Source organism: Carcharhinus amblyrhynchos, chromosome 30 (genome assembly GCF_965287045.1).
Source record: "Carcharhinus amblyrhynchos chromosome 30, sCarAmb.v2.hapA, whole genome shotgun sequence".
In the NCBI taxonomy this organism is placed as follows: domain Eukaryota; kingdom Metazoa; phylum Chordata; class Chondrichthyes; order Carcharhiniformes; family Carcharhinidae; genus Carcharhinus; species Carcharhinus amblyrhynchos.
Genome location: NC_137353.1, coordinates 33481816 through 33505542, shown reverse-complemented (window position 1 = coordinate 33505542; position 23727 = coordinate 33481816). Strand labels below are relative to the sequence as shown.

The window sequence follows — 23727 nt, the reverse complement described above, 5'->3', positions numbered from 1 at the left end:
TCTTTGGACTGTGGGAGGAAACCGGAGGAAACCCACGCAGACACGAGGAGAATGTGCAAACTCCACACAGAGAGTGACCCGAGCCGGGAATCGAACCCAGGACCCTGGAGCTGGGAAGCAGCAGTGCTAACCCACTGTGCCACGTTGTAAGCAGTGCAGATGGAAATATAAAATAACAAACAGATATTAGTGGATGGAAGAGATGTCGGGCAAATGGATTTCAGTGCACACTGTGAGATCATCCATTTTGGATTTTGAAAAATGTTGGAAAGCCAGAAAGAACGGGGGTCCAAAGAAACCTTCGCAGTCCAGATTTAAAGATTGTTAAATGTCTCAAAACAGAACAGAAAATAATCTAAAAGGCGAATGGAATTAGCCTTTCAAACAGAGGAAATGAATGTTATTATACAGCTATGCAAAAGATTAGGCCACACCTGGAGTATTGTATTTCACCCTGGGCACCACACAGTATTAAAGACACCTGAGCTTTGGAGGGAGTGTTGTGTTGAATTCAGCTCAATGTTTCCAGGATCCTGTTGTCTCCAAGGACAAAGGAGAGCAGTACGTGGGAATGCCATCGCCTGCACGCTCTTCTCCGCCTCGCACGCCACCCTAATTCTGTTGGGTGTCCCATCTCTATCCCTGGGTCCAAATTGTAGACTCCCACCCCCCACCATCGCTTCCTAACAGCGCTATGGGTGTACCTGCACCACATGGACTGTCATGGTTCAAGATGGCGGCTCTTTAGCCCCTCTTCAAAGTCGATCAGGGATAGGCAATAGATTCTGGCCTCGCTCCTTCAAATTCAGCAGGTTAGGCGATCATTTTGATCCAAATTTTCATGGCATTCAAGAGAACTGTTCGGGTAGATGGAGAGAAGCTCCTGGAGAAGAAGGTGAATAGGATGGGAATGGAGGGATATGCTCACCGGAAGGATGTGGGATTTTAATTGAGTCGGGCAGCGTGGTCGGTGTAGGCTTGGAGGGCCATAGGGCCTGTTCCTGTGCTGTAACTTTCTTTGTTCTTGGAAGTTTAAGGAGAAAGGACCTGAAAGTCAGAGGCAAAGGTGAGAAACACATCTACATGTGCAAGGAGACAGAGCTGACCAGGAGAAACCGTTGCCATTAGCAGGCAATTGGAGGACGCCTGGGGGAAGAGGGCGGTGATGTTACTGGATCAGTAATGAGCATTGTCCACCCTCTGGAAATTGAAGGTCAAAGAGGGTGGCATGGTGGCACAGTGGTTAGCATTGCTGCCTCACAGCGCCAGGGACGCGGATTCGATTCCCGGCTCGGGACAATGACTGTGTGGAAGCGGTACATTCTCCCCATGTCTGCGTGGGTTTCCTCCAAAGTAAGCTGCTTGGATGGATTGGCCGTGCTAAATTGCCCCTTAGTGTCAGGGAGACCAGCGTGGGGTTACAGGGATAGAGCCTGGATGGAATTGTGGTAGGTGCAGATGGGCTGAATGGCCTCCTTTCATTCTATAGGACACTAGGATCATTCTCCAGGACAATGCTGTGTGCAACCCTGGAGTAAAATCATCGCGACATTGAAAAGATTTTTTAAAAATATTTTCTTTGAGCATTACTCAGATAAAAACATTATTAAAAATGGGGGAAGATGGTTGGTTGGTTGATAATCAAGCAACATCCAATTGCATAATGGATCTTTTAGCTTTCCAGATGGCGTAGGAAGGCAGTGCGTCACAACACTGAATGTGTTGGCCAACTAATGGCTGGAGTGTAGGGAGCAAATCATGGGATGGAACCTCCAGGAATATACTTAATTGCAGCTGACAGACCCTATTCATAACCCAGGGGCCCAGACTAACGCTCTGGGGACACAGGTTCAAATCCCACCACAGCAATTGGAGGAATTTAAATTCAATTAATCAAAATCTGGATTTGAAAGCTGCTCTCTGTGATCACAGAGTCACAGGTGACCGTGAAACTGTCGCAGATCGTTGCAAAAACCCATCTGGTTCACTGATGTGCTTTAGGGAAGGAAATCAGCTGTCTTGGCATGGTCTGGCCTACCTCTCCAGAGTCACAGCAATGTGCGTGAATCTTAAATGCCTCTTTAAAATGGGTAGTAAATGCAGGCCTAGCCACTGATGCCCACATCCCATGGGAGAATAAATTGAAAACCCTTTGCCAATTTTTTTTTGACCCGTCTTGGTTCAAATTCCCCAGGAACAAACTAAACTTGGTTACGTGTCCCTCCATTGGTCTCTATGGCTCCTGTCAGGCACCATAAAGCGAGGAGGCATGTGGAGTTTTCTGAGTTCAGTTTAATATTTCTGAAGCAGAATGTGCATCAGAAACAACAGACTGATTTCCCCCACCTCTCCTCCGACCCAGAGTGATCACCGCCAGGCAACTCTTGAGCGACAGGTCATGGAATTCCTGCAGTGCGGAAAGAGGCCATTCACGCTGCACTGAAGTTACTGTGAAATTGGCTTAGTCGCCACACTCCGGCGCCTGTTTGGGTACACCGAGGGAGAATTTAGCACGGCCAATGCACCCTAACCAGCACGTCTTTCAGACTGTGGCAGGAAACCGGAGCACCCATTGGAAACCCACGCCGACATGGGGAGAATGTGCAAACTCCACACACACACACACACACACACACACACACACACACACATACACACACACTGACCCAAGCCAGGAATCGAACCTGGGTCCCTGGCGCTGTGAGTCAGCAGTGCTAACCACTGTGCCATCCCAATAGGAATATCAGGAATACATACCCTATGATAGGGATTCAGGAGCTGCTGCTGAGACTAACCAACTGTCGCTAACAAGAGTCCAAAAAGAGAAAGGAGATATTGAAAGTAAAATTTAAATGCTTCAAAAGCATTTCATTCAGATATAAACCATTCATCCTCAGAGCTCTATGCAGAATCCACACAGTCATCTGAGGCCGGGAATCGAACCTGGCTCCCTGGTGCTGTGAGGCAGCAGTGCTAACCATTGTGCCACTGTACCAGCTCTCATTTCTGACCTGATGTTTGTCAGTGATCTACATGACATAAGCCCTGATGTTAAGGCCAGCCTCCTGCCTCCTCCCTGCGCCCTCTCCAGAAGTTGAACATCTCCCTTGTGTCTCAGTAGCCACATCTGATAAAATCTTCACTGTGTGATCTCTCTATATACAAACTTTCAGCGTGTGGTCCTTATGGGCACAGTTCCAATAATCTCTTGAAAAGCTGCCTTATTTCCCTGCGGCTTCGTCTATTCTCCGTCGGTGAGGAGGAGAGATGCCCCTCGGCGGGCTGGGGAAGCCAGGAGGCTGGTGCGTGGGGTATGGGGGGGGGAGAGGGAGAGTGAAAGAGGGCAGGGCATGGGCAGGGAGCAGGACAAGAAGGCTGGCACTGCCTTCAAGGTGCCTTCACAGCATCAAGGTGCCCAAGTCGTGAGCAGACATGGTCAAAACCTCTTGACATTGAGTAGAGTGAGACAAGGGTCATTGGATTCATGGGAATTTAGCAATGGGAGCTCCAACAACTGACCTCTAATATTTATTGTTAATAGTTGGCCCTCGAACATAGAACATTACAGCGCAGTACAGGCCCTCGATGTTGCGCCGACCAGTGGAACCAATCTAATGACCCTCTAACCTAAACTATTCCAATGTTATCCATATGTCTATCCACTGACCATTTGAACGCCCTCAAAGTTGGCGAGTCCACAACCGCTGCAGGCAGGGCATTCCACGCCCTTACTACCCTCTGAGTGAACAAAAGAACAGCACAGCACAAGAAACAGGCCCTTCGGCCCTACAAGCCCGCGCCGTCCATTCTAACACTCAGTGAGTGCCTCATTCCAACCCTCCTCCTACCTACGACTTTTGTCTACGCCTCTTGGACTCCACAATAAAGGGGTTGCAAATTTAGAGAATTATACGTGTGCGCCAGATTAAGGGAGGTCTAATTTCGGGACAATTTGTTAACCCCAAAGAGTCCTGCTATCGGCATTCCCATTATAAAGCTTTGATCCCAGTGGAATAATGGTGAGAATCTTCGTGTAGACTTTGTGCTTGAATCTCATATTGCAACCTCTTTGCCGTTGAATCTCTCCCTCCATCTCCCCCTTGTTCCCCTTGGTCCATCTGCCTCCCTCCCTTCACCCTTCCTTCAGTGGAGTTAAAAACCCGTTACATTTCATACCTCCTTTATCTCTGAAGACTCAACATTAACTCTCTCTCTCCGGAGACGCTGCCAAACCTGCAGCGTATTCTCAGATTTGCAGCATCTGCTATATCTTTCCTGTCTTCCGATCAATGTTTACTCCTCACTCTACGTCTGGTTTGTTTGTGGGTTTTTTGGCAGTGTGTGCGAGTTGTCTGTTGTGTGCCTGACTTCACAGGGACTGCACTTCAGAAAGTCCTTACTGTCTGTATTTAGCTTCCAGTTGGCCAGTTGTTGTGGAAGACATTAAATAATGCAGTGATTTATTTCTCTTTAACATGAGGCTTTCACTCAGCTGTCCGCGCTAGGGTAAAATTCCCTTGGCGTTCAGTGGTTGTAACCATCACTGAATTCCCATCCTGGGGGTTACCATTCACCAGAAACTGAACTGGACCAGCCATATTGTGGCTACCAGTGCAGGTCAGATGCTGGGAACCCTGCAGAGAGTAACTCACCCCAGACTCCCCAACTGGTGAGTGAATCTCTGGAATTCTCTGCCCATCGAAGTGGTGGAGGCTACCTCACTGAATATATTTAAGTCACGGGTAGATAGGTTTCTGATAGACAGGGGGATTAAGGGTTATGGGGGAGAAAGTGGGAAAGTGGAACTGATCCACTTCAGATCAGCCATGATCTTATTGGATGGCGGGGCAGGCTCGAAGGGCTAGGTGGCCGACTCCTGCTCCTATTTCTTGTGTTTCTTATGTTTCCCCAAAGCCTGTGCACCATCTACAAGGACACAATGGAGTGTGATGGAATACTCTCCATTTGCCTGGATGGGTGCAGCTCCAACAACACTCAAGAGACTTGACACCATCCAGGACAAAGCAGCCCACTTGATTGGCACGGTAGCACAGTGGGTTAGGGCGGCACGGTGGTTAGCACTGCTGCTTCACAGCTCCAGGGACCTGGGTTCGATTCCCGGCTCGGGTCACTGTCAGTGTGGAGTTTGCACATTCTCCTCGTGTCTGTGTGGGTTTCCTCCCACCAGGCAAAGATGTGCAGGTTGTTAGATTGATTGGCCATGCTAAAATTGCCCCTTAGTGTCCTGGGGTGTTTGGGTTAGAGGGATTAGTAGGTATAATATGTCGGGATATGGTGCTAGGGCCTGGGTGGGATTGTGTTCGGTGCAGACTCGATGGGCCGAAGGGCCTCTTTCTGGATTCTGTGACCCACAAACACCCACTTCCTCCGCCACCGACGCAGAGTGGCATGTACGATCTCCAAGATACGCTGCGGGAACTCATCAGGATTCCTCGGGCAGCACCTCCTAAACCCACGGCCACTACCATCCAGAAGGACAAGAGTAGCAGATACCTGGGGGTTCCCACTCCAAGTCACTCACCATCCTGGCTTGGAAATATATCGTCATCCTTCACTGTCGCTGGGTAAAAATACAGCACTGTGGGTGCGCCCCAGGAGCTGCAGTGCTTCCAGAAGGCAGTTCTCCACCACCTTCACAAGGGCAGAGTGATGCCCACTGAATGAATTAAAAGGGATCCCTAACACCCCCCCACCCTCCAATCATAACTTACCTCAATGCAACCGCAAGAGACCCGTTAGCGGTGCGTTGAGCTGTCCACCTTCCTCGTTGTGTCTTCAACGTACTTGATGAGGTGACAGACAATTTCATTTACTTGTTTCTCTTGTTTTTTTTCATTTCCCCAGCTGAACTTCAGAAAGTCCAATGGTTTGAAAGGCTGCTGGACTGACCGGACCCACCTGGAGAAGTGCCTCCTTGTTGTGGTTATCGTTATTGCTGTGTTGCTGTTCTCCAGCATCCTTGCACTGGCTTATAAATATGGAAGTAAGTGTTGACTCCGGAATGGAATGACTGCAGTTAGAAACAGGCCCTAGGAAATCGAACCAGCCGTCCACCAATGCTAATCTGCATCCGAACTCCATTTACCCAACCTGGTTCTATGACACACTGATGTACGAATTAAAAGTAGGCCATTTAGCCCCCTCAGGCCCGCTCCGTCAACTCCACATGCCTGCCTATCTCCCCCCTCCCCCCTTCACCTTCACCCCCTTGTTTATCAAGAACCTATCGACTAGAAACTACAAAGGGTCGTGAGCGTAGCCCAATCCATCACTCAAACCAGCCATCCATTGACTCTGTCTACACGTCCCATTGCCTTGGGCAAAGCAGCCAGCTTAATTAAGGACCCCCGACATCGACATTCTCTCTTCCACCTTCTTGGGCGGCACGGTAGCACAGTGGGTTAGCACTGCTGCTTCACAGCTCCAGGGTCCTGGGTTCGATTCCCGGCTCAGGTCACTGTCTGTGTGGAGTTTGCACATTCTCCTCGTTTCTGCGTGGGTTTCCTCCGGGTACTCCGGTTTCCTCCCACAGTCCAAAGATGTGCGGGTTAGGTCGATTGGCCTTGCTAAGAAATTGCCCCTTAGTGTCCAGGGATGTGTAGGTTAGAGGGATTAGTGGGTACAATATGTAGGATATGGGGGTAGGGCCTGGGTGGGATTGTATTCGGTGCAGACTCGATGGGCCGAAGGGCCTCTTTCTGCACTGTAGGGTTCTATGGTTCTTCCGTCGGGAAAAGTCTGAGGTCACCAGCTTCTTCCCGGCTGCCGTCAAACCTTTGAATGGACCCACCTGGCATTAAGTTGATCTTTCTCTGCACCCTAGTCATGACTGGAACACTACATTCTGCACACTCTCCTCTCCTTCTCTATGAACAGTATGCTTTGTCTGCATAGCACAAGAAATAATACTCTTCACTATCTACTGATACATGTGACGATAATAAACCAAATCAAATCAAAATCAAACCAAATAAAAATTGAAGATTCTGTTTCCACCATTTAACCTTACAAAAATCTATTGCTTCCACTATGAAATTTTCACTGACTGAGTCTCAGCATCTCTTCAGGGAGACAGGTCCAGATATGCTGCCTGGCCCATTTGTTAAGCCTTTCCTGATATCACCTCTGAGCATCAGTCTCTAATCTTAAGGATGTTCACCAGAGAAAATAGTTTTTTCTTCCTCTATCTGCCCTATCAAATCATAGAATAGAATCATTAGAATGCCTGCAGAAGGAGACCATTCAAACCATCAAGTCTGCACCGACAACAATCCCACGCAAACTCTACATAAGAACATAAGAAATAGGAGCAGGAACATAAGAACATAAGAAATAGGAGCAGGAGTAGGCCATCTAGCCCTTCGAGCCTGCCCCGCCATTCAATAAGATCATGGCTGATCCGAAGTGGATCAGTTCCACTTTCCCACTTTCTCCCCATAACCCTTAATTCCCCTGTCTATCAGAAACCCGTGACTTAAATATATTCAGCGAGGCAGCCTCCACCACTTCAACGGGCAGAGAATTCCAGAGATTCACCACCCTTTGAGTGAAGAAGTTCCTCCTCAACTCCCATCTAAACTGCCCCCCCCCCCCCCTTATCTTGAGGCTATGCCCTCTAGTATTCACCAATGCCCTCTAACTCCACGTATTTACCCAGCTAATCCCACTGACACTAAGGGGTCATTTAGCACGGCCAATCAACCTAACCTATACATCTTTGGACTGTGGGAGGACACCGGAGCACCCGGAGGAAACCCACGCAGACACGAGGAGAATGTGCGAACCCCACACAGACAGTGACCCGAGCCGGGAATCGAACTCAGGTTCCTGGCCCTGTGAGGCTGCAGTGCCCTTACACTTCCATCATATTTTAAACACCTCAATTTGATTATGGCTTAATCTTCAATGCTCAGGGAAACAGAAGGCTAATCTACAGAACATGTCCTTCGTTTTTTTTGTAAACTCTTTTCAGTGTGACGTTGGTCAGCCTGTACTGCACCTTCTCCCAGGTCAGTACGTCCTCTCCGAGGTGAGCGGCCCAGAACTGAACGCAGTCGGTTAAATGGTGTCTAACCGGAGGTTTTCAGTAACACGAGATGAAGGCGAACCTTCCATTAGCCATTCAGTGGTCCTGGCGAGAAGGTGGGAGCGAAAGGATCGTCGGCCAAAAGCTCAAAACCTGTTAGCTGCCAAGCTGCTTTTCTATTCAACCAAAACCTGCAGCACAATCACACACTCCCGATATGTGGCTATCAGTCCATGTGTTTGCCCCCCGTGTGACGGGGTGAAATCTTGAGGATTCAGCCAGTGGAAAACTTCAAAATAGAAGTGTTAGATTTTTTTGGTCAGCTCGGGGTATTAAGAGCTTCAGAACCAAGCCGGGTAAACGGAGTGAGGTTACAGGTCAGCCATGATCTAACTTGACGGTGGCCCAGGCCCTGAGGGGCAGGACGGCCTTTTCCGAATCGGGGCGGCACAGTGGGTTAGCGCTGCTGCTTCACAGCCCCAGCGTCCTGTGTTCGATTCCCGGCTCGGGTCACTGTCTGTGTGGAGTTTGCACATTCTCCTCGTGTCTGCGTGGGTTTCCTCTGGGTGCTCCGGTTTCCTCCCACAGTCCAAAGATGTGCGGGTTAGGTTGATTGGCCGTGCTAAGAAAATGCCCCTTAGTGCCCAGGGATGCGTAGGTTAGAGGGATTAGTGGGTACAATATGTAGGGATATGGGGGTAGGGCCTGGGTGGGATTGTGTTCGGTGCAGACTCGATGGGCCGAAGGGCCTCTTTCTGCCCTGTAGGGCTCTGTGATTAGAATCCTATCGCCTGTCTTTACTGCAGAGGGTATCAGCTCTTCCAGGAAGTCAGCCAGAGTGGGAGGGACGAGGGGGAGCGGGGGTTAGAGGGCAGCGAGCTCCCGGAATTTCCTTGGTGGGGGGGGGGGGGTGGATTTTTCCGAACAGCCGCCAAGGAAGCTTGGCTTGGGAAGCCTGGTTTCCAGGCTATCCTGGATTTGTGTGTACCGGAGCGGAGTCAGGAGAATCTTCCCGAGAGCACTCGACACAAGGACGCTCCCACCCCGTGATTAAGGGCAGTACCTGGTAGAATTGAAATGTGACCCTTGACTCGCTAATCAATGTAAATCATACAGCACATTATTAAACTCCAACTTAGTCCAAAGCAGCGGTCCCCAAGCAGTAATTACACTCAGTGATTATTAGTGCTTTGTGCAGAGGGTGAGGCAATTAAAAGGATGAAACTTTGAAACGCTCTCTCTCTCTCTCTGTACAGCCCTGTGGGAGTACTGAGCGTACCCGCTGTACGGTACGGCGTCACCAGCAGCAGATCATAACTGTGAAGCAGTCAGACTTTCAGCGCGGTAGAACAGTCAGAGTCACGGGCTGCCTCCCCATTCCTGTCTCCCGGAGCCCAAAGAGAAACTGGCATCCCTCTCCCGTTTGGAGGGGAAGGCACGGTAGCACAGTGGGTTAGCACTGCTGCCTCACAGCTCCAGGGTCCTGGGTTCGATTCCCGGCTTGGGTCGCTGTCTGTGTGGAGTTGGCACGTTCTCCTCGTGTCTGCGTGGGTTTCCTCCCACAGTCCAAAGATGTGCAGGGTTAGGTTGATTGGCCATGCTAAGAAATTGCCCCTTAGTGTCCAGGGATGTGTAGGTTAGAGGGATTAGTGGGTATAATATGTAGGGATATGGGGGTAGGGCCTGGGTGGGATTGTGTTCGGTACAGACTCGATGGGCCGAAGGGCCTCTTTCTGCACTCCCCCTCCAACATCGAACCTTAAATAAATCCAGCTCATGGATATCTTCATTCTCCCCATTTCCAGGAGGAGGTGATGGCCTAATGCTGTTGTCGCTATTAATCCAGAAACTCAGCTAATGTTTTGGGGACCCCCGGGTTCGAATCCCACCACAGCAGATGGGAGAACATGAATTCAATCATATTTTTAAGAATCTGGATTTAGCTGAAGCAGATTTTCTGACTATCTGATTGTGGGATCTTGCTTTTTTTTTTATTGATGGGCGTTGCTCTGCATTTATTGCCCATCTCTAATGGCCCTTGAACTGAACCGTGTGGCTCACTCCGTCATTTCAGAAGGCAGCTGAAAGTCACGTGTAGGCCAGACTGGGTAAGGATGGCAGATTTCCTTCCCTAAAGAACATTAGTGAATCAGATAGGTTCTTCCAACAATCGACAATGGTTTCATGGTCATCTGGAGATTCTTAATTCCAGATATTATTATTGAATTCAAAATCTAGGGAGCCATTCTCCCAAAAAAATTCTAAGCGTCGAATTCAAGTGAAAACTGGAGTAAATCGCACTGTTTTCTTTTCAGTGGGAGTTCAGAGAAGGATCTCCCACACTCTGTGCACTGCAGAGTGTGATTTACAATAAAAATCAGTGGGTAGGGCCCATTCCCGCTGGAGAGCCGGCAGCATAGCGCAGAGTGGGCCACCGCACATGCGCCAAGATCAACACGTGCAGTTGCCCCCCCACTAGCCGAAATTGCTGGCCAGCCCCACCCCCACACCCCAATCGCTGGCCACCCCCAAGCATGCCCGGGACCAGCCTGAAACCCCCTCCCCCTCCTCACCTCCTCCCCCCCCCCCCCCCCCAGAGCTCCGACACCCCTGAATGGCCTCCCTCCCTCCCCCTCCAATCCTGACTATAGAGTGGCAGCAGGACCCCCCCCACCCACCCCCTTGGCAATGCCCCGTGCCCGGTGAGGAGTGGGCAGAATCTTACGGAAGGAGGGAGTGAACTGAAGCATCCTACTGGAGTTTCAGGGTGAAAGGAGAGAATTGGGAAGCTGATTGAACCCAGAGAGCAACCTGACAATCTCTCCCCGATCGCACTGAACGGGGTGGGGTTTGATACAGGACAGGGCGATTTCCTGGATGGTTTCATGATGTTTTTTTTCCCTGCTTCATTCCCACCCCAAACGAGTTCCACACCCACCACAACATCCACAAAAAATGAGTGAGCGTGGGTGTAGGGAGAAATGTGAAGAGAACCCTGTCCCTGGGGGGATGTGAGTCAACGTAGAGCTGATTTCATCAGCGTTGTGGGAAAATCTGGCCCAGAACCTTCGGAGCAAATTGGGCTGATGCTGCGACTGGTAATGATGGAGAGACACTGTCTTCACAGATCAATCCCTCCGACCACTGTTTCAATGTGGGCGCGGTGTCGGAGCGAGCGCAGTTTCTGACCCACCAAATCTTTTTGGGTTCAGTATTTATCATTTCGTACCTCTCTCTTTAAATGTAAAAATTGATCTTTCGGTATTCAATCTGACGAGAGGGGCAGGACGGCCTGTTCCGAATCAGGGCGGCACGGTAGCACAGTGGTTAGCACTGCTGCTTCACAGCTCCAGGGTCCTGGGTTCGATTCCCGGCTCGGGTCACTGTCTGTGTGGAGTTGGCACATTCTCCTCGTGTCTGCGTGGGTTTCCTCTGGTTTCCTCCCACAGTCCAAAGATGTGTGGGTTAGGTTGATTGGCCATGCTAAGAAATTGCCCCTTAGTGACCAGGGATGTGTAGGTTAGAGGGATGAGTGGGTATAACATGTAGGGATATGGGGGTAGGGCCTGGGTGGGATTGTGTTCGGTACAGACTCGATGGGCCAAAGGGCCTCTTTCTCCACTCCCCCTCCAACATCGAACCTTAAATAAATCCAGTTCACGGATATCTTCATTCTCCCCATTTCCAGGAGGAGGTGATGGCCTAATGCTGTTGTCGCTATTAATCCAGAAACTCAGCTAATGTTTTCGGGACCCCCGGGTTCGAATCCCGCCACAGCAGATGGGAGAACATGAATTCAATCATATTTTTAAGAATCTGGATTTAGCTGAGGCAGATTTTCTGACTATCTGATTGTGGGATCTTGCTTTTTTTTTATTGATGGGCGTTGCTCTGCATTTATTGCCCATCTCTAATGGCCCTTGAACTGAACCGTGTGGCTCACTCCGTCATTTGAGAAGGCAGCTGAAAGTCACGTGTAGGCCAGACTGGGTAAGGATGACAGATTTCCTTCCCTAAAGAACATTAGTGAATCAGGTAGGTTCTTCCAACAATCGACAATGGTTTCATGGTCATCTGGAGATTCTTAATTCCAGGTATTTTTATTGAATTCAAAATCCAGGGAGCCATTCTCCCAAAAAAATCCTAAGCGTCGAATTCAAGTGAAAACTGGAGTAAATCGCACTGTTTTCTTTTCAGTGGGAGTTTAGAGAAGGATCTCCCACACTCTGTGCACTGCAGAGTGTGATTTACAATAAAAATCAGTGGGTAGGGCCCATTCCCACTGGAGAGCCGGCAGCATAGCACAGAGTGGGCCACCGCACATGCGCCAAGATCAACACATGTGCAGTTGCCCCCCCACTAGCCGAAATTGCTGGCCAGCCCCACCCCCACCCCCATACCCCAATTGCTGGCCACCCCCAAGCATGCCCGGGACCAGCCTGAAACCCCCTCCCCCTCCTCACCTCCTCCCCCCCCCAGAGCTCCGACACCCCTGGATGGCCTCCCTCCCTCCCCCTCCAATCCTGACTATAGAGTGGCAGCGGGACCCCCCCCCCACCCCCTTGGCAATGCCCCGTGCCCGGTGAGGAGTGGGCAGAATCTTACAGAAGGAGGGAGTGAACTGAAGCATCCTACTGGAGTTTCAGGGTGAAAGGAGAGAATTGGGAAGCTGATTGAACCCAGAGAGCGACCTGACAATCTCTCCCCGATCGCACTGAACGGGGTGGGGTTTGATACAGGACAGGGCGATTTCCTGGATGGTTTCATGATGTTTTTTTTTTCCCTGCTTCATTCCCACCCCAAACGAGTTCCACACCCACCACAACATCCAAAAAAAATGAGTGAGCGTGGGTGTAGGGAGAAATGTGAAGAGAACCCTGTCCCTGGGGGGATGTGAGTCAACGTAGAGCTGATTTCATCAGCGTTGTGGGAAAATCTGGCCCAGAACCTTCGGAGCAAATTGGGCTGATGCTGCGGCTGGTAATGATGGAGAGACACTGTCTCTACAGATCAATCCCGCCGACCACTGTTTCAATGTGGGCGCGGTGTTGGGGCGAGCGCAGTTTCTGACCCACCAAATCTTTTTGGATTCTATATATATCATTTCGTACCTTTTTTGTGTAAAAATTGATCTCTCGGTATTCAATCTGCCGAGATTGTCCTCGTTCAGTTGAGTTTTGTTCCTAAGGTGATGTATTTTCTGCCCCAATCAGACTGTGTTGCAGACTCCCTGCGGATTACAGGGATTGCTGGATATTAGTAAGCATCACTTCCTCCTGCTGCCCTGGCTGAGATTGCAAAGTGAGGAGGGGAGGGGGTGTGGGGGAACTGTTCGGGCCGCATGGATAGAGTCAGCAAGAAGAAAGCTTTCCCCTCAGTGGGTAGATCAATGGCCAGGGGACAGAGATTAAAGGTTAGGGTGAGGGAGAAGATAACCCTTTCACCCAGAGGATGAAAGATGTGCCGGTTAGATTGATAGGCCACGCTACAAAAAAAATTGCCCTCAGTGTCCTGAGATGTGTAGGTTAGAGGGATTAGTGGGTAAATGTGTCAGGATGTGGGGGTAGGGCCTGGGTGGGATTGTGGTCGGTGCAGACTCGATGGGCCGAATGGCCTCTCTGTACTGTAGGGTTTCTATGATTGATGGTGGGAGCCTGGAACTCACTGCCTGAAGGAGTGGTGGAGCCAGAGACCTCCGTAACATTAAAAAAGTATTTAGTTGTGTACTTGCGATGCCAAGGTGCAGAGGCTAAGTGCTGGGAAATGGGATTAGGCAGAGACACGGTGAAGAGAAGGGCTTCTTTCTCTGCTGTAGACCTGTCTGACAAAGACCAATACATCCCAAGAACAGGCGGCTCACCAAGTCTGCACTGATATGCGGTTTCTATCCCTCTGTTTGCTGCCAGTTTATGTGACCGTGACGATACACCTTAAAAATTGTTAACGTGTCTACTTCCACCACCTCCACTGGGCAGCGTGTGCCAGGCCCTCTGTGTGAAAGTTTCCTCACAGGTCACCCCCTAAACTTACCCCCTCCCACCTCAGATCTATGCCCACTTGTAGCCAACCTGGAAAAAAAGCCTGCGGCTCTCCACCCTATCTCATCATTTTCTATCCGATCTCCCCTCAGCCTCCATCTTTCCAGTGAAAACAATCCTAATTTATTCAACCTCGCCTCATAAGAACATAAGAAATAGGAGCAGGAGTCGGCCATCTAGCCCTTCGAGCCTGCCCCGCCATTCAATAAGATCATGGCTGATCTGAAGTGGATCAGTTCCACTTTCCCACTTTCTCCCTATAACCCTTAATTCCCCTGTCTATCAGAAACCTATCTACCCGTGACTTAAATATATTTAGCGAGGCAGCCTCCACCACTTCAACGGGCAGAGAATTCCAGAGATTCACCACCCTTTGAGTGAAGAAGTTCCTCCTCAACTCCGTTTTAAACTGTCCCCCCCTTATCTTGAGGCTGTGCCCTCTAGTCCTGCTGTCCTTTCTAAGTGGGAAGAATCTCTCTACCTCTACCCTATCTATCCCCTTCATTATCTTACACGTCTCTATAAGATCCCCCCTCATCCTTCTAAACTCCAACGAGTACAGACCCAGTCTATTCAATCTCTCTTCATAGTCCAACCCCCTCATCTCCGGTATCAGCCTAGTGAACCTCCTCTGCACTCCCTCCAAGGCCAATATATCCTTGCGCAAGTGCGGCGACCAAAACTGCACACAGTACTCCAGCTGCGGCCTCACCAGTGCCCTGTACAGTTGCAGCAAAACCTCCCTGCTTTTATATTCTATCCCCCTCGCTATAAAGTTTTGAACTCCAGGCGGCCCCCTATTTGAAAAGAACGCAGTGAGTGAGGGTCGGGAAGTCTGTAACGGCAGTGCCCACCGCTCACATTGTGGGTCTGGGGGCTGACTTTGATCGGCAGACCCTTCTCACACTCACCCCGCTCCGAACTCTCACTACTCTGTGGGGAATGGTGGACTGCGTGTGAGGCCTCTTATTTTGGTGAATCCCACTCACACCCCAGTGTTGTTCTTGTACCCAGGCCCCCAGTGTGATTTTGGCTGGGTTTGTGTAGGGTGTTCCTGCACTCAGGGATTACAGACTGAAGGCAGGGTCTCAATACGCTGTGCTTTGCATTGCAGACACCCCGGAGGTTTGTCTGACAGAGTCCTGCGTCATCGTCGCCAGCAACGTCCTCAAATCCTTGGACCGATCCGTCGACCCGTGCCACAATTTCTACAAGTATGCCTGCGGCGGCTGGGTTAAGGCAAACCCATTGCCCGATGGCAAATCCAGGTGGGGGACCTTCAACAACCTGTGGGACCATAACCAGGTCATCATGAAGCACCTCCTTGGTAAGTGACCACAGGTCACATATACAGTGAAAAGTGGGCTATCTAGACAAAGCATACCATTCATAGAGTGTGCAGAATGCAAGGCCTCGAGCGGCGATTCAGAGCATATGGTGGCACATTTAGCATGGGCGGATTTGTTTCGGATGGTTCTCGTATAAAAGTACAGATCCCAATGGGCTGAATGGCCTCTGTCCATGCTCTAACCATCTGGGTTCAAAGGAAAACAAGATAGCAAAATTGTGTTGATCAAACTTGTTTTCTTGAGGAAATTGAACCCTCTCAACCGTCCTTCAGCTGTCGTGAGTGTGGCAGGTAATACTTTTCCATAGCAGAACAGGTAATATGTGATTTATTATTGCCACATGTATTAGTATACAGTGAAAAGTATTGTTTCTTGTGGGCTATATAGACAAAGCATACCATTCATAGAGAAAGGAGAGTGTGCAGAATGTGATGTTACAGCTAGGATGTAGAGAAAAATCAACTTAATGCAAGGCAGGTCCATTCAAAAGTCTGATGGCAGCAGGGAGGAAGCTGTTCTCGAGTCGGTCGGTACGTGATCTCAGACTTGTGTATCTTTTTTCCTGGTGGAAGAGAGAATGTCCGGGGTGCGTGGGGTCCTTAATTATGCTGGCTGCTTTTCCGAGGCAGCAGGAAGTGTAGACGGAGTCAATGGACGGGAGGCTGGTTTGCCTGATGGACTGGGCTTAGTTCACAACCCTTTAGTTCCTTGTGGTCTTGGACAGAGCAGGAGCCCATACCAAACTGTACCAGAAAGAATTGCATATACGGCGTATCTGTAATGAATCATCATGCTGTTTTTGCCATTCGGTTTTTGTACAGTTCAGGTAGGTTAGGGGTATTTTGTTTTGGACGCTGACACCTGGCATCTTGGAGAGGGTCTGAGTGAGTTGCTGTGGTTTTTGTGGAAGGATAATTGGCACACCGCGATGTGTAGACCTCCCAGTGGCTGGGCTGCAAGGTAAATGCCTGCGTTAAGATTTCACAATGCCGGGACCTCCTGCAGTACTCTGCACCCACTGAAGCAGGGATGAAGTAGTCACTGCCGTGTGTGCTGGGTGTCTTGTGGGTCACCCATGTGGGCAGCGATCGGACTTGCAGCTTGGAAAGATGAGGACTCTACGTTTGATTCTGACGGGCAACCGTGTGCAGCAGACGGACCAGTTTGAACTGGTTCTCTTACTCATCACATCAGTCTCTAGTGTCGCCCCTAGAACACTTACACATCGCATTGGTTCCTACCTCTTTGTAGATATTTACAGATAACCCAACAGTATTGGTTTAGGAAACAGGACAACCAACTTGTCAAAGGACAATACAGCACAGGGACTAGGCCCTTCAGCCCCCAACCTCCAAGCCTGTGCCCATCACGTTGTTCTATCTAGACCAAGCACCTCTATTGCCCGATTGTTCATGTGTCCATCCAGATCAGTGTTGCTAAGGTGTCCACCTCAACCGCCTCACTTGGCAGTGCATTCTAGGCCTCCGCCACTCTGAGTAAAAGATAACCTTCCCCCGCATATCTCCACTGAACCTTTCCCCCCTTTATCTTGTAATTGTCATTTCTGCCCCGGGAAAAAGCTTCCAACTGTTCACCCCGTCTATACCCCTCGTAATTTTATGAACTTCTATCTATCAGGTCGCCCCCTCACCCTCTGTCTTTCCAGGGAGAACAATCCCAGTTTATTCAACCTCTCCTCATAGCTAATAGCCTCCATACCAGGGCAACATGCTGGTAAATCTTTTCTGGACCCCCTCCAAAGCCTCTGGTGCGGTGACCAGAATTGGACACAGGATTTTATACAACTGGAGTTCAGCTCCACCCCACGCCTTGCCCAAGTGTTGGAGCACTTGATCGAAACTGTCTTCCAACACCCTGCGAGGCGAAAGCTCTGTGCTCAGAGGCCCAGCTTGACACAAACCTCCTGGGTGAGATCTACTGAGTGTGGCAGGCTGAAATGTCCAAACACAGCTGGAGTTGCGCAACTGCCCAACAGCTGGAGGGGCTAAATATTAAGAAAGAGCTCAGAGAGTCAAGTGGATTGTTTACAAGTGTAACCTTTCTCGATGTGTGCGTCATTTATTTCTCCTGGCCCATTGAGACAGTGCTGTTTCCTATGCCAGAGCCCCATTCACTGTCCCCTGTAAACAGTGAGCGTGTCCGCGCAGCGTCGCGGATCTGTTTGCTTTACTGGCATAATTAAAGTTTAAAAGTTAAAGTTTATTTATTAGCGTGACGAGTAAGGTTTACATTAATGAAGTTACTGTGAAATTCCCCTGGTGACCGCGTTCCCGGGGCCAGCTCGGGTCAATGCACCTCAGCCGGCACGTCTTTCAGACTGTGGGAGGAAGCCGGAGGAAACCCACGCAGACACGGTGAGAATGTGCAGCCTCTGCACACACACACACAGTCGCCCCAGGCTGGAATCGACCCGGGTCCCTGGCACTGTGAGGCGGCGGTGCTGATCACTGTGCCACCCTGGATATTAAGGGGAGGTTTGACCTTCACTCCTGATTTGTGATGCCAGCTCGCCCACGGAACTGAGAGCACTGAACATTCCCTTCTGACAATTAGTTGGCACAAGGTCCCCAACAGACCACACTCTTCCTGCACCCCTCCCCACCCCCCCCGAGGTGTTATTCTGGAACGAGCACTTGTGAAGTGCAGCGCTATCATGGAGATTGCTGCAGAGAGACCTTTTAGCCCTGGGCCGGTTTTATAACGCAGGCAATTACATGAAGGTCACAGAAAGAGGTTGTACAGACTTAGATAGAGCTGTTAATATAGTGAAACAGGGCGAGGCAGGTGGAGGATGTGGTCAAGAAGGCGTATGGTGTGCTGGCCTTCATTAATCGAGGGATTGAGTTTAGGAGTCGGGAGGTAATGCTGCAACTTTATAAGACCCTTGTCAGACCCCACTTGGAGTACTGTGCGCAGTTCTGGTCGCCTCACTACAGGAAGGATGTGGAAGCTATTGAGAGGGTGCAGAGGAGATTTACAAGGATGTTGCCTGGATTGGGAGGCATGCCTTATGAGGATAGGTTGAGGGAGCTCGGTCTCTTCTCCCTGGAGAGACGAAGGTTGAGAGGTGACCTGATAGAGGTTTATAAAATGTTGAGAGATATTGGATTCTCGGAGGCTATTTCCCAGGGCTGAAATGGTCGCTACGAGAGGACACAGGTTTAAGGTGCTGGGGAGCAGGTACAGAGGAGATGTTAGGGGTAAGTTTTTCACTCAGAGGGTGGTGAGTGAGTGGAATCGGCTGCCGTCGGTGGTGGTGGAGGCGAACTCGCTGGGGTCTTTTAAAAGACTTCTGGATGAGTATATGGGGTTTTATGGGATTGGGGGTTATAGATAGGTCTATGGATTGGTAGGTGTTGATGTGATCGGTGCAACTTGTGGGCCGGAGGGCCTGTTTGTGCTGTAGTGTTCTATGTTCTATGTTCTATGAGGTGCTTCACAGGAGCCAAGTGTGAGAAACAGCTGCACCCAGTCAAAGAACAGGCTTTGGCACTGGTGGCCCAGGGTGAGGTTTGAAGAAATGCCTTAGAGGAATAAATAAAGACTCAGTGAGCACCATCCAGATCTTGAGACCTAGAAGGTTAAAAGACACAGCCAGCGGTGATGAAATCCTGGGAACTCGAGTTGAAGCAATGCAGGGGTTGGTGTGTAGGACTGGAGGGGGTTGGGGTGGAGGACTGGAGGGGGTTGGTGTGTAGGAGTGGAGGGGGTTGGGGTGTAGGACTGGAGGGGGTTGGGGTGTAGGACTGGAGGGGATTGGGGCGTAGGACTGGAGGGGATTGGGGTGTAGGACTGGAGGGGGTTGGGGTGTAGGACTGGAGGGGGTTGGGGTGTAGGACTGGAGGGGGTTGGGGTGTAGGACTGGAGGGGGTTGGGGTGTAGGACTGGAGGGGGTTGGGGTCTAGGACTGGAGGGGGTTGGGGTGTAGGACTGGAGGGGGTTGGGGTGTAGGACTGGAGGGCGTTGGGGTGTAGGACTGAAGGGGGTTGGGGCGTAGGACTGGAGGGGGTTGGGGCGTAGGACTGGAGGGGGTTGGGGCGTAGGACTGGAGGGGGTTGGGGCGTAGGACTGGAGGGGATTGGGGCGTAGGACTGGAGGGGATTGGGGCGTAGGACTGGAGGGGATTGGGGCGTAGGACTGGAGGGGATTGGGGCGTAGGACTGGAGGGGATTGGGGCGTAGGACTGGAGGGGGTTGGGGCGTAGGACTGGAGGGGATTGGGGCGTAGGACTGGAGGGGATTGGGGCGTTGGACTGGAGGGGATTGGGGTGTAGGACTGGAGGGAGTTGGGGTGTAGGAGTGGAGGGGATTGGGGTGTAGGACTGGAGGGGGTTGGCATGGGGAGGGGAGTGGGATGTAGGACTGGAGGGGGTTGGGGTGTAGGACTGGAGGGGGTTGGCATGGGGAGGGGAGTGGGGTGTAGGACTGGAGGGGGTTGGCATGGGGAGGGGATTGGGGTGTAGGACTGGAGGGGGTTGGCATGGGGAGGGGATTGGGGTGTAGGACTGGAGGGGATTGGGGTGTAGGACTGGAGGGGGTTGGCATGGGGAGGGGATTGGGGTGTAGGACTGGAGGGGGTTGGCATGGGGAGGGGATTGGGGTGTAGGACTGGAGGGGGTTGGCATGGGGAGGGGAAGGGCTGGGACAAGAAGTGGAAGGTGCCCGGGTTTGGGTGGTGGTGGTGGGAGGGGTCAGGGAGCGGGAACGAGAGTGATGATGGAAGGATTTGAACACAAGATGAAAATTGGAACCCTCAGTGTCGGTGAGCCACTCGCCAGTGTACAATTAGTTGATCTAAAACCAAGCTTGTCATGTTGATAAGTGTTGTATGGAAATGTTTCACACTGCTCCAGTATCGTTAGCTAGCTAATTAGCTGTGGGCAGGCCCTTACCAATCATTTACTGATATTAATGACAGAGCCTCTGTTTCTAAGCGGATTGAAGAGCTGGTGTTAGTTATCCTGTATTTATTTGTAACACCGGGGTCAGACTGGACAGTAAAGATCCTGCTACAGAGGAGAGGCTGATGTGTGATAGGCTTACCAGCCGGATCTGCAGGGATTTCCCAGTCTCTGCTGTAAACAATCTGGGAGAAAGCCACAGCGACAGGACAAGCATTTTATCAAATATTCTTTATTTGACAAAATGCTTCTGATTATTGGACAACAGGTGGGCCTGTGGCTCACGGGTAAACCATGTGTGGCCAGCTTGCCCTCACCTGGAGGGGCGGTGAAGTTGAGGGGTGGGGGATGGTGGGGGAAGTGGGGGGGGGGTGAACATAGTAGGTGACTCCCTCAATTAAAGGCACTTGGTGCCTGATCGCTGGACCGGAAATCGGTACATTTGGAGCCCCTTGCCGTCAACCTCTCCGCACGTTACTTACTGTCACTTGGGTCTCTCTGCGACCCTGGTGTTCCAGTGCCCGTCCTCCCCCGGTGGCGCTGCTGGGCAAAGAGCTGCCAGCCTCAGTAGCCAAGGTCCTGATTTGAGAAAACAGCTGACCGCTGGCCTCACCGATTGGCTTGTGACCTTCCCAGAAGGTGTGCTGTTCCAACCAGATGCTCCACGTTCCTCCCACAGTCTGAAAGATGTACGGGTTAGGGCGCATTGGCCGTGCTAAATTCTCCCTCAGTGTACCCGAACAGGCACTGGAGTGTGGCAACTAGGGGATTTTCACAGTAACTTCATTGCAGTGTTAATGTGAGCCCACTTGTGATAATAATACATGAATAAATAATTTTTTTTTCACCTGTACAATGGGATACGGGCCAGCATTTATTGCCCATTCCTGAGGACATTTGAGAGTAAACCACATTGCTGTGGCTCTGGAGTCACATGTAGGCCAGACCGGGTACAGAAGGCAGATTTCCTTCCCCAAAGCACATTAGTGAACCAGATGGGTTTTCCCGACAATGGTCATCATTAGACTTTTAATTCAGAATTTTTATTGAAATCAGATTGCAGCATCTGCCGCAGTGGGATTTGAACCTGGGTCTTTGGATGACGAGTGCAGCGACAATACCGTTCCAACTCCCCGATGTCAAAGTTTCAAGAGCCATCCAAAACTAGACACTTGACCGCAGCTCAAAAAGCTGGTGAGGCGGCAGTGATCCCGGGTGCAGGGTTCAGAGGATCAGCACCACTTGGGGAGGTCCTCCAAAGCAGGGAGTCGATCGGGAAGGGAGTGGCATTGGGAGAAAGGAGCAATGGGGTGGTGGCCACAGAGGGGGGTGGGGACAGTCTTTGGGCCCTCTGTGGCGATGGCAGGAATACAGCTGCTTCACTCAGCCCCACCCCCCCCAGTCATCCCAACAACCTCCAGGAACCCCTTTGAGGACCCGCTGGTTAAGCTGCATGTGGAAGCTAGTCATCCTGGGCACAGCACAAGTGGCCCCACTGTGCTCAGGGAGGCCTCGTGAGGAGACCATAAGCAGACGTTAGGACCTTCGTATCGGCAATTAGTCGTCCGAATCACCGTGCTCAGTGTGGGCCTTTGACATCTACCAATAAAATGGCAGCACATCTCGAGTGGGGCACATATGGGTGCACTACAGCCATATTGGATTCTGGGGTGTCCACATTGTGCCTGTGTAACAATGTAATTTAGGCAAAAAAAAAGAAATAAAATTAAAATGTTACACTGCCCGTTGTTCCCCATAAGAGGGATAAACATTTGGGACAAACTGTCTGCTCAATAGAGGGAGGTAAATTTGGGGTTTATCCAAAAGGTGGAAGGGGGTGGGGAGTTATTACAGTTTATAGTTTAATTTCCAACCTTGGGGTTCATTAGAAAGGTGGAAGGGGGTGGGGAGTTATTACAGTTTATAGTTTAATTTCCAACCTTGGGGTTCATTAGAAAGGTGGAAGGGGGTGGGGAGTTATTACAGTTTATAGTTTAATTTCCAACCTTGGGGTTTATTAGAAAGGTGGAAGGGGGTGGGGAGTTATTACAGTTTATAGTTTAATTTCCAGCCTTGGGGTTTATTAGAAAGGTGGAAGGGGGTGGGGAGTTATTACAGTTTATAGTTTAATTTCCAACCTTGGGGTTCATTAGAAAGGTGGAAGGGGGTGGGGAGTTATTACAGTTTATAGTTTAATTTCCAACCTTGGGGTTTATTAGAAAGGTGGAAGGGGGTGGGGAGTTATTACAGTTTATAGTTTAATTTCCAGCCTTGGGGTTTATTAGAAAGGTGGAAGGGGGTGGGGAGTTATTACAGTTTATAGTTTAATTTCCGACCAATCATTTGACCCATTGAGTCTTAGCCCATTTTGAGTTCCTCACATGGTGTTAAGCTGTGTTTTAAAATTTTGGTTGGAGAACAGTGATTAACTGTGAAAATGGATGTGAAAGGTTTATCGAAGGGTAAATATCAATCATCGCAGATTGAAGTAATCATACTTGGTAACTCGCTGACTCCCAGCCCTAGAGCCTGGCACTTCCCCTGCGGCTCCACGTTGCCATGACGATAGTTTCTTCAGCAGCGTGCGAGCTCCTGCAATTTCCTCCACAAATGAAGGTCAGATCAATTGGCAGAGTCCTGCGGACCCACGAGTAACCCAGCGATAATAAAGCGACGTCATCTCTCGCCCACTCACGGGGCAGTACATCTGTGACACAGGATGGCGAGGCTCAAAGGGGTAGAGACTCCGCGAGGAGTCTCGCGTAGAGGCGAGGCTCCGCAAAGGGGTAGAGACAGAAACCTGAAACTACCCGATGGAGGAGCTCCAGGGGAACCGCAGTGCAGGTGAAGTCGAGGTACAATGTCGGCAATTGTGCAACCTGGTTCTTAATACTAAAGAGCACTCAACCATGCTCCATAATCCTGTTGTTGGTTCTTCAAGGCTGTCCTTAGAATTGGTAATGTTGACAAAATAACCGGATTGAGGATGTAACCAGGAGACTGAGGCAATGTGACTCCGAGGAAGAGCACTGGGGTGTATGATTTTCTATTGTGGAGTTGCTCAGTATCGCACGCAGAGTGGGTAAGGTGCTAGGATGTGGAATGGGCCTGTTCACACCTTCATCCTAATTCCAAACCCTGGCAATATCATCAAGACTCCAGTGTGCTCGCAGAGACTGGCAAGGTCAACTAATCAAAAGCTTTATGTACAAGTTTAACCTCGAGGCCCTTGCAAATCTCGAAATGTCAACCTGTCTCGAGCAGATGTCAACCTTGGCTGTCATCTGTGGCTGTAGGTTCAAGTCTCGCTCTCTAGTGACCAGAGCACAAAATCCAGGCTGACATTACAGTGCGGTACTGAGGGAGTGTCGC

General features: G+C 50.4%; 1 protein-coding gene across 5 annotated transcripts in view; it reads left to right on the top strand.

Annotated features, from left to right (window-relative positions):
• Nucleotides 1-23727, top strand: part of LOC145360086 (endothelin-converting enzyme 1-like) — a 363484-nt gene that overhangs the window by 252765 nt on the left and 86992 nt on the right. For all 5 annotated transcript variants that reach the window (XM_080215036.1, XM_080215038.1, XM_080215037.1 and 2 more), the window contains 2 exons: nucleotides 5866-6004; nucleotides 15200-15412. In XM_080215036.1, coding sequence (XP_080071162.1) covers nucleotides 5866-6004; nucleotides 15200-15412 — 352 coding nt within the window. The remainder of the gene's footprint in view (nucleotides 1-5865; nucleotides 6005-15199; nucleotides 15413-23727) is intronic.